The following is a 13,532-nucleotide window of genomic DNA, read 5'->3' as shown; positions in this document are numbered from 1 at the left end:
GGTAAAACTTGAAGATTCTTGAACGTAAAGGAACAGAGCTACAATAAATCGTATTAACTGTCATTTACGTTGGCCTCCTAGTACCACCCACTTCATTCTTTGCTCATTGCTCTTTTACCTCTCCCCCCTCTCATTATAACTCTCTTATTTTTACATTCCCTTGTGTTTGTGTGTTTGTTTTCTTTTAGATAAATCAAATCGAGACTTGGATCAACGCAACAAATTGGCAGAATTACAAATGAATGAAGACACCCAAGAGGCAAATGATGAAAAAATACGCACCATGATTGCCCAGGCCCAAGAGCTATTGGAATCGAAATCAATAAATCAAGATCAATACAAGAATTTGGTGAAAACTGTAATGTCCATCAATGAAGATAACAAACTGAAGGAGGCCAAACGTCGTGAATCCCTCAACACTTTCAAGGATAAAATCAACGTCAACAACAGCAACAATGATGATGGTGCCAGTAATGATTCCGAACGTAATGCTGCCCGTGATGCTGTGCTGCGTAAACGTATCCCAAAGATAAACAAAGCGGCGGCTACCATTAGCAATGAATTAAGCAATTCCGAGTCTCCTCAAAGTACAGGAGAAAGTGGCGGCAATGTGGTGGATGAACCAATGCGCAATATTGATGACAAACATAACACCGATTCCAATGAGGAACAAAATATACGTGGCAATAATCGCCGTGACAAACGTGGAAAAATCTCTAAATGGGGTGATCGTGTGGTGGAACCACCGCCCAATAACATGATGCCTGGTGGACCAATGCCTGGAGGACCAATGCAACAACAACGACCACCATGGAACAATATGATGCCACAAAATAAAAGAGGCGGTCCACCCGGCGGAGTTGGTCCCATGGGATTCCGGCCAAATATGCCACCCAATTCGCGACCACCATGGCCAATGGGTGGTGGTAACAATATGCCACCCCACTTTGGCAAAGGTGGACCTGGACCCATGGGTGGTGGTCCCATGCGTGGTGGCATGCCTCCAATGGGCGGTGGTCCACCACCACCACCGGCAATAGCCCCACCAATGATACCCAAACCCTGTAATTCCATAGACAATCCCCAGGAGGATATTGTGCGTACCATTACCATAGATGGCTGTGCCAAGGAAATACGTTTCTACGATGACATAGCCATTGTCTTTATGGAAGTAGATCAGCCACGGGAAATTGGTTTCCAAAATGGCCAACGTACCATCTACATTGACAACTATGAGCCCATAACACTGCAGTTCAATCATGACTATAAACCCGTTACCCTGGATGGTGAAACATTTAATTTGCGTTTTGGCTCACCTTCACGTGAGTTGTTCATTGATGAACATTGGTATGAAATCTATTTTGGTGGTCCTCCCATTACGGTGCCCATACGCAATAAACTGCACATGCTCAAGGCAGAAGGACCCCCACCTCAGGTTAATATTGGTTCGCTGCGTCGAGATTTGGTAGTGGGTAAAATCAACATGATTGTGGATGCCCATAATGTAATACCTCTGTTCTTGGATGCCCGCATCCAGACCTTTAGACTGGGAGATGTGGAACACACAGTGCAATTTGCCGATAACCTCTTAACCGTTCTTCTGGATGGGGCTCCCACCCGTGTAGAATATGGTGGCTTACCCAAGAGTCTCTATTTGGGTGCCAATAAATATTTCATACGTTTTGGAGCTTTGCCCCAAGGTGTGGTGGCGGGTAAGGTGCATATTAAGGACATGATTTATGTGGAAACTAAACCACCAGTAAGTAGTGAGCTAACGGCCGCCACAAACACAAATCCTCTTACCACGGAGGCTGCACTCAACCAGCAGGCCGAACTGCAAAAACCAACTGAACCAACAGTACCAATTCTGCCAGCAGCTGCCTTAAGCAATCTAAACATAGATGAATTGTTCCAGAAGTTGGTATCAACTGGTATATTGGGTGGGGCCAGTGGTATATTACCGGCAGTAAATACCAACAACACAGCAACACCAGCCGCAACGACAACAACTGCTACCAACAATCCCACGGCAGATCCAAAAACCTCATCAACTGCTACAACAACCAAAGCTGCTACACCTGAAACTGAAGAAGCCACTCCTGCACAACCACCCGCGGAAACCATTAAACCCATAGAACTCTCCAAACCCGAATCAATCAAAACCCGTCAAGCAGCTATTGTCAATACCCTCTTCTCTGGCATGCAGTGCAGCAGCTGTGGTGTTCGTTTCCCACCCGAACAAACCATCAAATACAGTCAACATTTAGATTGGCATTTCCGTCAAAATCGTCGCGATCGGGACTCTTCGCGTAAAGCCCACTCTCGTAAATGGTATTACGATCTAAACGATTGGATTCAATACGAAGAAATTGAAGATTTAGATGAACGGGAAAAGAATTTCTTTGAAACGCCACAGGGCGATTTGGAGATTATGGATGAAACATCGAATCAGCGATCAACGAATTCACCCATACAAAGTTGTCCAGCTGGAACGGATGATGTTGATCGCGCATGCGATATGTGTCAAGAGAAATTTGAACAATTCTACAATGAGGAATTGGAAGAATGGCATTTGCGTTGTGCCATCCGTGTTGAAGATAAAACCTATCATCCGCTGTGCTATGAGGATTATAAGGTAAGTGGAAGGACGAGGTGAAAGAAAGAATCATATTTGGGATAAATTATTCACACTTTTTCTTTTTGTAATTCCAGGCCTCTCTGAATCCTCCAGCCGTCCCCAAAGAAATGGACACAAACGAAGATGATGTCAACGAAGAGCCTTCTTTGATACAAATCGATGACGATAATGCCGTTGATATTGTCATTAAAGTTGAAGAAGATGATAGCAAAGAAAGTAGGTTTGAATTCTTTTTTTTTACAGGGTATCATCAGGGTTGTATTTGTTGAAAGTGTTTGCGAACTGCTTTCTTTGAGGGAGGAAGTTGGCCTAAGGGAAAGGTCATCTAAAACATAGATGATGTTATGGAACGGTATTCTTTGGAAGGTTATTTTTTCGGAAGAGCCTTCTATAACTAGAAGTCACATGCGAGAAGGGGAGGGCCTTTTTAAAGGTAGAAGACCACTTGGCAGGGTCTTTTAAAGACAGAAGACGACTTGTGAGAGTCTTCTATAGGTAGAAAACAACATGGGAGGGCCTTCTAAAGACAGAAGAGCACTTGGGAGGGTGTTTTATGGGTAGAAAATCACATTGGAGGGTATTCTATAGAAGGCCACGGAGGGCTTACATTGGAGGGGTCTTCTATAGGAGGCCACGGAGGGCCTTCTATAGGCAGAAGATAACTTGGGAGGGCCTTCTAAAGACAGAAGAGCACTTGGGAAGTTGTTCTGTATTCAGAAACCCCCTTGGGATGGTGTTCTATAGGTGTAATATCAATTGCGACGGTCTTCTATAGGCAGAAGACCATTTGGGAGGGTCTTCAATAGCTGTAAGACCACTTGAGGGGTTTCCTATATGTAGAAGACCACTTGGGAGGGTCTTCTATATGGAGAACGCCAATTGGGAGGGTCTTCTATAGGTGTAAGATCATTTGCGACGGTCTTCTATAGGCATAAGACCACTTGGGAGGGTCTTCTATAGGTAGAATATCATTTGGGAGTGTCTTCTATAGATAAGAGACCACTTGGGACTGTCTTCTATGGGTAGAAGACCCCTTGGAAGGGTCTTTTATAGGAAGCAGACTGCTTGGGAGAGTTTTCTAGAGATAGAAGACCAACTGGGAGGGTGTTCTGTAGGTAGAAACCCCCTTGGGATGGTGTTCTATAGGTAGAATACCACTTGGGAGGGTCTCCTATAGGTAGGGTATCCTTTGAGAGTGTCTTCCATAGATAGGAGACCCCTTGCAAGTGTCTTCTATAGATAAGAGACCACTTGGGAGGATCTTCTATAGGCCGAAGACTACTTGCGGGGGTCTTCTATAGGCCGAAGACTACTTGCGGGGGTCTTCTAAAGATAGGAGACCACTTGGGAGGGTGTTCTATAGATAAGAGACCACTTGGGAGGGTCTTCTATCGGTGGAAGAACACTTGGGACGGTCTTCTATAGACAAAAACCCTCTTGGGCGGTCTTCTTTAGGCAGAAGACTACTTGAGAGGGTCTTCTATAGGGTGAAGACTTCTTGCGAGAGGATTCTAAATATAGAAGACCACTTGGGAGGGTCTTCTATAGGTAGAATATCCCTTGGGAGTGTCTTCTATAGATAAGAGACCACTTGGTAGGGTCTTCTATAGGCCGAAGACTACTTGCGGGTGTCTTCTAACGATTGGAGACCACTTGGGAGGGCGTTATATAGATAAGAGAACACTTGGGAGGTTCTTCTATTGGTGGAAGAACACTTGTGGCGGTCTTCTATAGACAAAAACCCTCTTGGGGGTATTCTATAGGCAGAAGACTACTTGAGAGGGTCTTCTATAGGGTGAAGACTTCTTGCGAGAGGTTTCTAAAGATAGAAGACCACTTGGGAGGGTCTTCTATAGGTAGAATATGTCTTGGGAGTGTCTTCTATAGGTAAGAGACTACTTGGGAGGGTCTTCAATAGGCCGAAGACTACTTGCGGGGGTCTTCTAACGATAGGAGACCACATGGGAGGGTGTTATATAGATAAGAAACCACTTGGGAGGGTCTTCTATTGGTGGAAGAACACTTGGGACGGTCTTCTATAGACAAAAACCCTCTTGGGGGTCTTCTATAGGCAGAAGACTACTTGAGAGGGTTTTCTATAGGGTGAAGACTTCTTGCGAGAGGTTTCTAAAGATAGAAGACCACTTGGGAGGGTCTTCTTTAGGTAGAATATCCCTTGGGAGTGTCTTCTATAGATAAGAGACCACTTGGGAGGGTCTTCTATAGGCCGAAGACTACTTGCGGGGGTCTTCTAACGATTGGAGACCACTTGGGAGGGTGTTATATAGATAAGAGACCACTTGGGAGGTTCTGCTATTGGTGGAAGAACACTTGGGACGGTCTTCTATAGACAAAAACCCTCTTGGGGGTCTTCTATAGGCAGAAGACTACTTGAGAGGGTCTTCTATAGGGTGAAGACTTCTTGCGAGAGGTTTCTAAAGATAGAAGACCACTTGGGAGGGTCTTCTATAGGTAGAATATCCCTTGGGAGTGTCTTCTATATATAAGAGACCACTTGGGAGGGTCTTCTATAGGCCGAAGACTACTTGCGGGGGTCTTCTAACGATTGGAGACCACTTGGGAGGGTGTTATATGGATAAGAGACCACTTGGGAGGTTCTGCTATTGGTGGAAGAACAATCGGGACGGTCTTCTATAGACAAAAACCCTCTTGGGGGTCTTCTATAGGCAGAAGACTTCTTGCGAGAGGTTTCAAAAGATAGAAGACCACTTGGAAGGGTCTTCTATAGGTAGAATATCCCTTGGGAGTGTCTTCTATAGCTAAGAGACCACTTGGGAGGTCTTCTATCGGTAAAAGAACACTTGGGAGGGTCTTCTATAGGCCGAAGACTACTTGCGGGGGTCTTCTAAAGATAGACCACTTGGGAGGGGGCTCTATAGGTATAATACCACTTGGGAGGGTCTCCTATAGGTAGAGTATCCTTTGTATGCTGGTGTCTTCTATAGATAAGACACCAATTGGAAGGGTCTTCTATTGGTAGAAAACCACTTGGGAGGGTCTTCATAGACAGCAGACTGTTGTAAAGATAGAAGACCACTTGGAGGGTATTCTGTAGATAAAAAACCCTTTGGGAGGGTGTTCTATATGAAGAAGACTACTTGGGAGGGTCTTCTATAGTCCGAAGACTTCTTGCGAGGGTCTTCTAAAGATAGAAGACCACTTCTATAGGTACAATATCCCTTGGTCTTCAATAGATAGGAGACCCCTTGGGAGTGTCTTCTATAGATAAGAGACCACTTGGAAGGGTGTTCTGTAGGTAAAAACCCCCTTGTGGAGGGTGTTCTATTGGCCGAAGACTTCGTGCGAGGTTCATATAAAGATAGACCACTTGGGATGGTCTTCCATAAGTAGAAGACCACATGCGAGGGTCTTCTATAGATGGAAGGCCACTTGCGAGAGTCTTCCATATGCGGAAGACCACTTGGGAGGGTATTTTATATTTCAATACCACTTAGGAAGGTCTTGACAGTATCTTACATAAATAGAAGACCAGGTGGAAGGGTGTTCTAAGTTTAGAAGGCCCTTGGGAAGGTCTCTTAAAGGTTAAGGACCCCTTGAGAGTGTTTTCTATAGTTAGAAGGCCACTTGGGAGGTTATTTTATATTTCAAGACCACTTAGGAAGGTCTTCTAAATATAGAAGACACTTCGGAGGGTCTTCTAACGAAAAGCCCATCAACGGGGCCTTCTTCTATCTGTAGAAGTCCCCTCCAAGAAGACTGACTCTTCCCAGGTCTCTTCTATCTACAGAAGATACATCCTAGGAGTCTTCTATACGCAGAAGACTCTTTTGAGGTGGACTTTTCAGAAGATCTTTTATTAGACGATTGGTTAGAAACTCTCCTCTCTTTCCATTACATCTTTGCATTTTTTGTTGTTGTTGTTGTTGTTATTTTAAATTAATTTCTATAACTTTCCCCCCTCCCCACAATTCGCTTGCCAGAAGATCCATCTTTATCGAAGGCAGAAGACGAGGATGACGATGTTATTGTTTTGCCAAATGAAGAACCATCCGTTACCGAGATTGATGATGATGACGATGAATATGTACCGGCAAATGTGACACGTGAACAAATGGGTAATATACACGAAGATGATGATGGCGATCTGAATGAAACAACCGAATCTGATGTTGAAATACAAGAACCACATATACCCTTCACCGATTTGGATACCTATGAGGAAAAGGAATTGCCCGAGTTAGGCAAGGAGGCATTTATGAATATCAAAATAAAGGAAGAGCCAAATGCCGATGAAGACGAAGATGATGGGTTTGAAGATGTGGGTACAGTGTTGATTGCACCCGAGGAAATTTCCATACACAGCAGTGGTAAGTTAGAGCTATTGGTGGGAGGAAAATAACAGCCAGTTAAATGTTTTTTTTCTATGTTTTGCAGAAGAAACTCAAACCCAAACAATTGAATCCTCCACATCAGCCATGTCTCCCGGTCAACAGGAACGGCCCGCCTCAACACCCTCTGTTGTAAATGAAGAAAATGAAACCACAAGCGATAATCCACCTGCAACAGATTTAAATATTTCCATGGATGGCAACATAGATGCGGGAGATGAACATAACCTATCTGCCGTTGGCTTAGCACCTACAATGCCCTTGGCTAGTTTAGTTAATAAGATCAAAATAAATATTACCAAGAACAATGTAAATCCCAATAGCACTGGTGGTAGTAGTAATAGTTCAGCATCCTCTGCAGCTAAACATAATTTGGGTGGTGATCAAACAAGAGGGAACCTAGGTACGGCAGGTGGGGCGGCAACATCCTCCTCTACGTCGTCATTCAATCACATACCCACAATATCCACCATACCCGTTTTGTGTGGTGGTGGAACAACCATTTGTACACAAACCATAGCCCCAAATTTAGTGGCTGGGGGGTCTATGTATGAAGAGCACTCCAATCCAATAGCCTCTCTGGGCAGTGGTGGTATTGCTGCTGCTAGTGACAATAGTGTAAGTACCATATCGGTTATAGGCAGTATTTATGGTAACAATGGTCCCACTGCAACTGTAAGTCGAACTATACCCCAAGCAAATGTTATTGTGCCCGCCAAACCACCTGCCACCACACCAACGCCGCCTCCCGTGGAAGAAACCATTACCTACGAATTGAAACCGGCTCTACAAAAAGCCAACCTAAGGAAAAAGGAAAAGGTGATTTGTGGCAATGAAACATCTGGACTTTGTTCCATAATGTAAAATTGCTGCACCACCCGCCTCGTCGTTCCCCGCCCCACTCTTAGCAACCAGAAAAGAAAATACATTGGTTTGGATCCCCGCGCTCTCACCAATGTGTTTTTTGGTCCTTGCCATTTGTAATACGATGGCATCTGTAGAATTCCAATTGTATATATTTATTACTTGTTGTTGTTGTTACATCCACACACAATAACTTCACTTTTCTAGTTTTATTTTTCAATTCGTTGATTAGTATTTAGTATCACATGTCTCTAAGTTAATGGAAGAAATCCAACAAACAACAGCCCTGATCCAGAGCGTGATCAGGTGTTTGGAATTACAACATATTTAATTCTGTCCCATGCAACATATTTTTTTTTAATTTAAATTAAATTTACATTTATTTTTATTTATATAACGGTCGTCCTGCGGTCAGCTAATTTAGCCCATTTAATGTAATTTTAATTTATAACCCTCCCCCCATCATTTTGTTTGTTTGTTCTGTGTCTTTTGGAGACGGAAGGCCCAACACTCCCCAATATAACTGAAGTCGCTGCGAACGATTTCCACTGTGTTAGGCACTCCTCGCGGAGCAATACAAAACTAAATACATAAATAATACATTTTTCGTATTTATATATATTTACAACAACAAAAGAAAGAAATAAAAAATATAGAAAGAAATATACATAAAAATAAAAAAACTCCCACAAAAATACTAATGAAAAAAAATATTTTAATAAATAAAATTCATTATTTAAAAATTAAGTTTTTTGTCATTACTTCTTTTTTATTGTAGTAACCACCACACATACATATAAATAAATACATACATATATCCAATAAACAATTCTTAAATGGCTTGCAATAACAACAAATGGCAATTATTCTTTTTTTGTGGGTCTTGTATCTAATAAGGTTTGTATGTCCTCTTACTTCTCCAATGAAATTCGTAATTTATTTGGGAGAGCAGCGAAGATTTAAAGATCCTTCGGCGTCATCTCAGCTGTAAAACTATAAAAATTGGATTTGACTCTTGAACAAACAAGTGATCTATACAGACACTTCAGAGGTGTATTCTATACATAGAAGACCCTTCAGAGGTGTCTCCCCCCATACCAAGTGCGGATATTATTCGAATGTTCGGCACAACATTCGAAAACGATATCACATTCGAAGGATTGGCAAATGTTTTTCGGGTGTACACAAGCACGTTGTTCTTTTGTTCGTCAAAAGTTTAAAAACGATATCGTTTTCGAACATTTGGCGAATGTTTTTTCTTCACAAGAAAAATTGTTTCGAGAAACATTTTTTACTTTGAAAATTTTTTTCTTTCAAAAAAAAAATTAATATTGTTTGTAAAAAATTCCCATTTGCTTTTTTCAAATAATTTCGATATAAATGCTACGTATAATGTAGACAATAAGTGTTGATAAAAACAACATATGGGTAGGTTGCCAAACACAAGACAACAATGTTTATCAACAGTTACATATCGAGTCGCAAACATAAAGAAATAAAAACGGAAAAGGTACATAACAGAAACATCAAGAAACTCCACAAAAAATGTTTTTCGCCACTATCGCAAAAACTATCATCTTTCATTCGCTAATAATATTATTAACGATATTCGAATTCGAAGGTTTTCCTGCCACAAACTGAGCGACGAATGAATCGTTTTTAATTCGTTCTCGTGTGTCGTTTTCGAACAAAATATCCGCAAAACTATCGAAAAACATTCGAAAACGAATCGTTTGCGATAGCAATGGTATGGGGGGCTTCTATACGTATGAGGCCCTTCTGAGTTGTCTCTTGTCACAGAAGGCTTCCAGGGGTATCCCTATTAAAGACCCTTCAGAGTTTCTTCTGTACATAAAAGATCATTCAGAGGTCTATATATATAGAATATCCTTCACAAATGTCTTCTACCCATAGATCTTTCATAGGCGTTTTCTATCCATAGAAGACCCGTCAGAGACGTCTTCTAAGCATAGAAGGAGGGATCTTCTATACATAAAAGACCCTTCAGAGCTGTCTTCAATACATAGAAGACCCTTCAGATGCGTCTTTTATCTATAGAAGGCCCTCCAGAGGTATCATCTATATCTAAAATACCATCCAGATTGTGTCTTCTATCTATAGAAGACCTTCAAGATGTATTTCCTATCCTTCCGATGTGTCTTCTAAACATAGAAGTCCTTTCAGAGGCGCTTTCGGTACATAAAAGACACTTCAGAGGTGTCTTCTATACATAAAAGACCCTTCAGAGGTGTCTTCTGTACATAGAAGGCCCTTCAGAGTAGTCTTCCATCTATGGAAGGCCCTCCAGAGGTATCTTATATCCATAAAGGACCATTCAGATTGTGTCTTCTATCTATAGAAGACCCTCAAGAGGTATCTACTATCCTTCAGAAGTGTCTTCTTAACATAGACGACCTTTCAAAGGTGTTTTGGTACATAAAATACCCTTCAGAAATGTCTTCTATACATAAAAGACCCTTCAAAGATGTCTTCTGTACATAAAAGTCCTTCAGAAGTGTTTTCTCTACATAGAAGACCCTTCAGAGGTGTCTTCTGTACATAGAAGGCCGTTCAGAGGTGTCTTCAATACATAGAAGACCCTTCAGAGGTGTCAACTATACATAAAAGACCCTTCAGAGGTGTCTTCTATCCATAAAAGCCCCTCCAGATTGTGTCTTCTATCTATAGAAAATCCTCAAGAGGTATATCCTATCCTTCAGATGTGTCTTCTAAACATAGAAGTCCTTTCAGAGGTGTTTTCTGTACATAGAAGACCCTTTACATGTGTCTTCTATACAAAGAAGACCTTTCAGAGGTGTCGCCTAACAATAAAAGAACCTAAAAAGGTTTCTTCTATCTTACGAGGTGTCTTCTATTCATACCAGAAATTTTGCAGGGGCCTCTTGTCCTTCTTAGACCCTTCAGAGGTCTCTTCTATCTATATAAGAGGTTTCTTATGTTGCGGGATGGCAGCTAAGGCTGATGAATGCACACGATAAGATTGTTGAAGCAAATTGAGCATCTTGGAAAGCTTATAAACGATGCCGGCTGGCAGGATAGTATCATATGGGGAGTTCTAGTTGTATATAAAAATATCGATCACTCCACGTTAACAACCCCTTTATGACAAATTCCAATGGGAGTTTTATGATTTGGCTGTCCACTAATTCAAGGCAGGTCCAAGTCAGATGAAGAGCCCCTCAGTAAAATTTCCACCGAAATGAATGTTCGGGCTAAAATAAATAAAATAAATGGCATTAATACAACATTATTAATAATTAATAATAATGTTTACAAACCATGTCCATGTTACATTGTATTCTATTGTGAATGACCGGCCGCAATGCAAAACAATAGAACACACAGACGTACACACTCCACATTAATCAAATTTGCTTTCCCACTTACGATGGTGCTGATACTTGTGAACAAATTCTTCTTCTTGAGACTTGCTGTTTCTGGGGTATCGTGGTCCACACGGTTTTTGTAGTATTTTTCTCTGATTTTTCCTCAGAAGTATTGTTTTTCCTCGGCAAAGGGCTAAAGTGATGTTGATGTTGATGTATTTATCGTTGATAGGGATCTATTGTCCGTAATACATCAACAGCTGTCAATATATAGCTGTCACCTGGTCGGTACTAAAAAGTACAGGGTAGTCATGTTCCATCCCTGAATGATAGCGTATGGCCGACTGGCAGAAAAAAATAACAAATTAACCGCCTGTTCATGTATGTCGCACGGAAACCTGTACGAAAGGAAAGCAGTCACTCGCTTCCGTCTAAAAATGCGTTCATGTATTTCGCAAACTATCGTGCGACAGCCGTTACGTATCCTATGCGAAATACTACTAATTTGAATGTACATTTGTACAACTATGTTCTATAAATGAGAGCCAAATGAGAAATGAAAACAAAATCCACACATACATACAAATATTGGAATATGTGTGATTTGTTTTGTTTGAAAAATAAAATGTGTCGGTATTTTGAATTATTTTATTTAATTGATTTCTTCAAAATAATGAATGAAAGCGCCATTGAAACGTATCTGTAAAATTTTTATTTTGTTTCAAGAATGTGTTGCATAAATGTGTTTTAAGATTTTCGGTGTTATTCGCGAGTTTACGTTCTACTCGGCAGCTACAAAGCAAGTGAGTGATTTTGACATTCTCTTTCTATAAGAGACAGTCCTTTCGATATACATAAACCCAAATTTAATGGAAAAGTGTACGTTTACGTGTTATTTCGTATGGCTTGTCGGTCGCATAGATTTTCGTTTTGAAGGTGTTTACATGAACAGAAAATGATTTTTTTCCACTTCCGAAGCGCAAGAAACCTTTCGGTCGACATACATGAACAGGCTGTAAATGTATGGAAAAAATAACAAAAACTAGTTAGAGGAAAAGGGCAAACTGTAGGTCTTCACTAATACTAATGATTTAGGGAATTTTTGGAAGAAAGTGCAATCAGGGAAAGTCTGCATATAAAAGAGAAATGCGATGGGAAAACGTCCAGAACATTTTTATATATTCCGGTGTGGACGAGTTTCGTGTAACAATTTAAAGAGACAATTAACAATTGTTCAAGCTTAAGAAGTTTTCCTTGTGATTAGATAAGGTGCAAGAAAAAGAAAAGTGAGTTTGTGATGAGAAAAGTGTTTGATAATAGGACTGAATAACAAAAATATGTTAACGTTCTATTTAACAGGAAAATTTCTTGCACAGTGATAGCGAGTGATAACCATAAGCGAGCAGTTGGTGAAGAATGTCGTCATCAGCGTATTACCATTGACAGCTTTAAAGTGGAAATAATAGCTAAGTACAACAGCCTTAAGGTAGGACTGAACACATTAATTCTTTGTAATCGTGGAACGAGTATAATTGGATCGGCAAGTGATTGGCTTTATATTATTTTAATCTATAAGATTCAAATTTTTGAGAATATACGTCCGCCGGAAAACGCAAAGCGACTAGCCAATCGCTGCCGATTAAAATTTTTATGGAAACACCCTGTATCAGCCAAAGCTCTGTTCTAAATACCAGCTGCTGAGTACTTGTAGCTGCGCCAAACACCTAGCCACGACAGTTCTAGCAGTTGAAACTAGCAGTGTTATACGCTGTAGGATAGTTGTATGCCAGTAAGCTTTTTTCATCAGAAATTGGTATAAACTATAATAAACGACTAAAGTGGCATAATTAAAGATTAATGATCACCAAATTGAAGTCGTCAGTTAGGCGCATGTGGAAAATCGGTGATTTACGATAAAACCATCAGATAGTTTTTCTTAATTTTTTTGTTTGCGTTATTATACTTACTTGACATTATCTTTTGTTAGTAATTAATTTTATATTATTTTGTATACTTTACTTAATTTTTTTTGATTCTCATAAACGACTTTTTTTTGAATCATTCGTTATAATAGACTTGTAAAGGACTTTACAACCGTAGTGATAGGGGTAGGATTATAATAGCTTATGGGACTGAAGCGTCCTAGTCAACAGGTATAGACCTCTAACTGAGCTCAATTAGGGATTGAACTGTGACGTATAGTAATCGGGGTCGGAAATTTGGACCCATAACCCTATCTCGACAGAGTGTAGGTTCTATTCGTTGAGTTACAGAGTAACGTAAATTTACCTTTATATTGATCGAAATGACTAG

The 13,532-nt window shown here is 40.7% G+C and overlaps 1 protein-coding gene and 1 long non-coding RNA gene across 4 annotated transcripts in view; one reads left to right on the top strand and one right to left on the bottom strand.

The window, feature by feature from the left end:
* The window catches only part of Pcf11 (Pcf11 cleavage and polyadenylation factor subunit), a 52,001-nt gene extending 43,272 nt beyond the window's left edge, over positions 1-8,729 (top strand). For all 3 annotated transcript variants that reach the window (XM_073990103.1, XM_073990102.1, XM_073990101.1), the window contains exons 10-13: positions 189-2,635; positions 2,713-2,854; positions 6,601-6,987; positions 7,055-8,729. In XM_073990103.1, coding sequence (XP_073846204.1) covers positions 189-2,635; positions 2,713-2,854; positions 6,601-6,987; positions 7,055-7,872 — 3,794 coding nt within the window. In that variant the 3' untranslated portion in view covers positions 7,873-8,729. The remainder of the gene's footprint in view (positions 1-188; positions 2,636-2,712; positions 2,855-6,600; positions 6,988-7,054) is intronic.
* On the bottom strand, positions 8,608-11,563 carry LOC141405594 (uncharacterized). Its single transcript, XR_012413234.1, has 2 exons — positions 11,172-11,563; positions 8,608-11,105 (listed from the first exon to the last, which is right to left on the bottom strand). It is a non-coding gene; the product is annotated as an uncharacterized lncRNA (long non-coding RNA).
* Positions 11,564-13,532: the final 1,969 nt, after the last annotated feature.

This window comes from Musca autumnalis, unplaced genomic scaffold (genome assembly GCF_047663935.1).
Source record: "Musca autumnalis isolate F117 unplaced genomic scaffold, ASM4766393v1 scaffold_5, whole genome shotgun sequence".
In the NCBI taxonomy this organism is placed as follows: domain Eukaryota; kingdom Metazoa; phylum Arthropoda; class Insecta; order Diptera; family Muscidae; genus Musca; species Musca autumnalis.
This window is presented reverse-complemented; position numbering and strand designations above follow the sequence as displayed.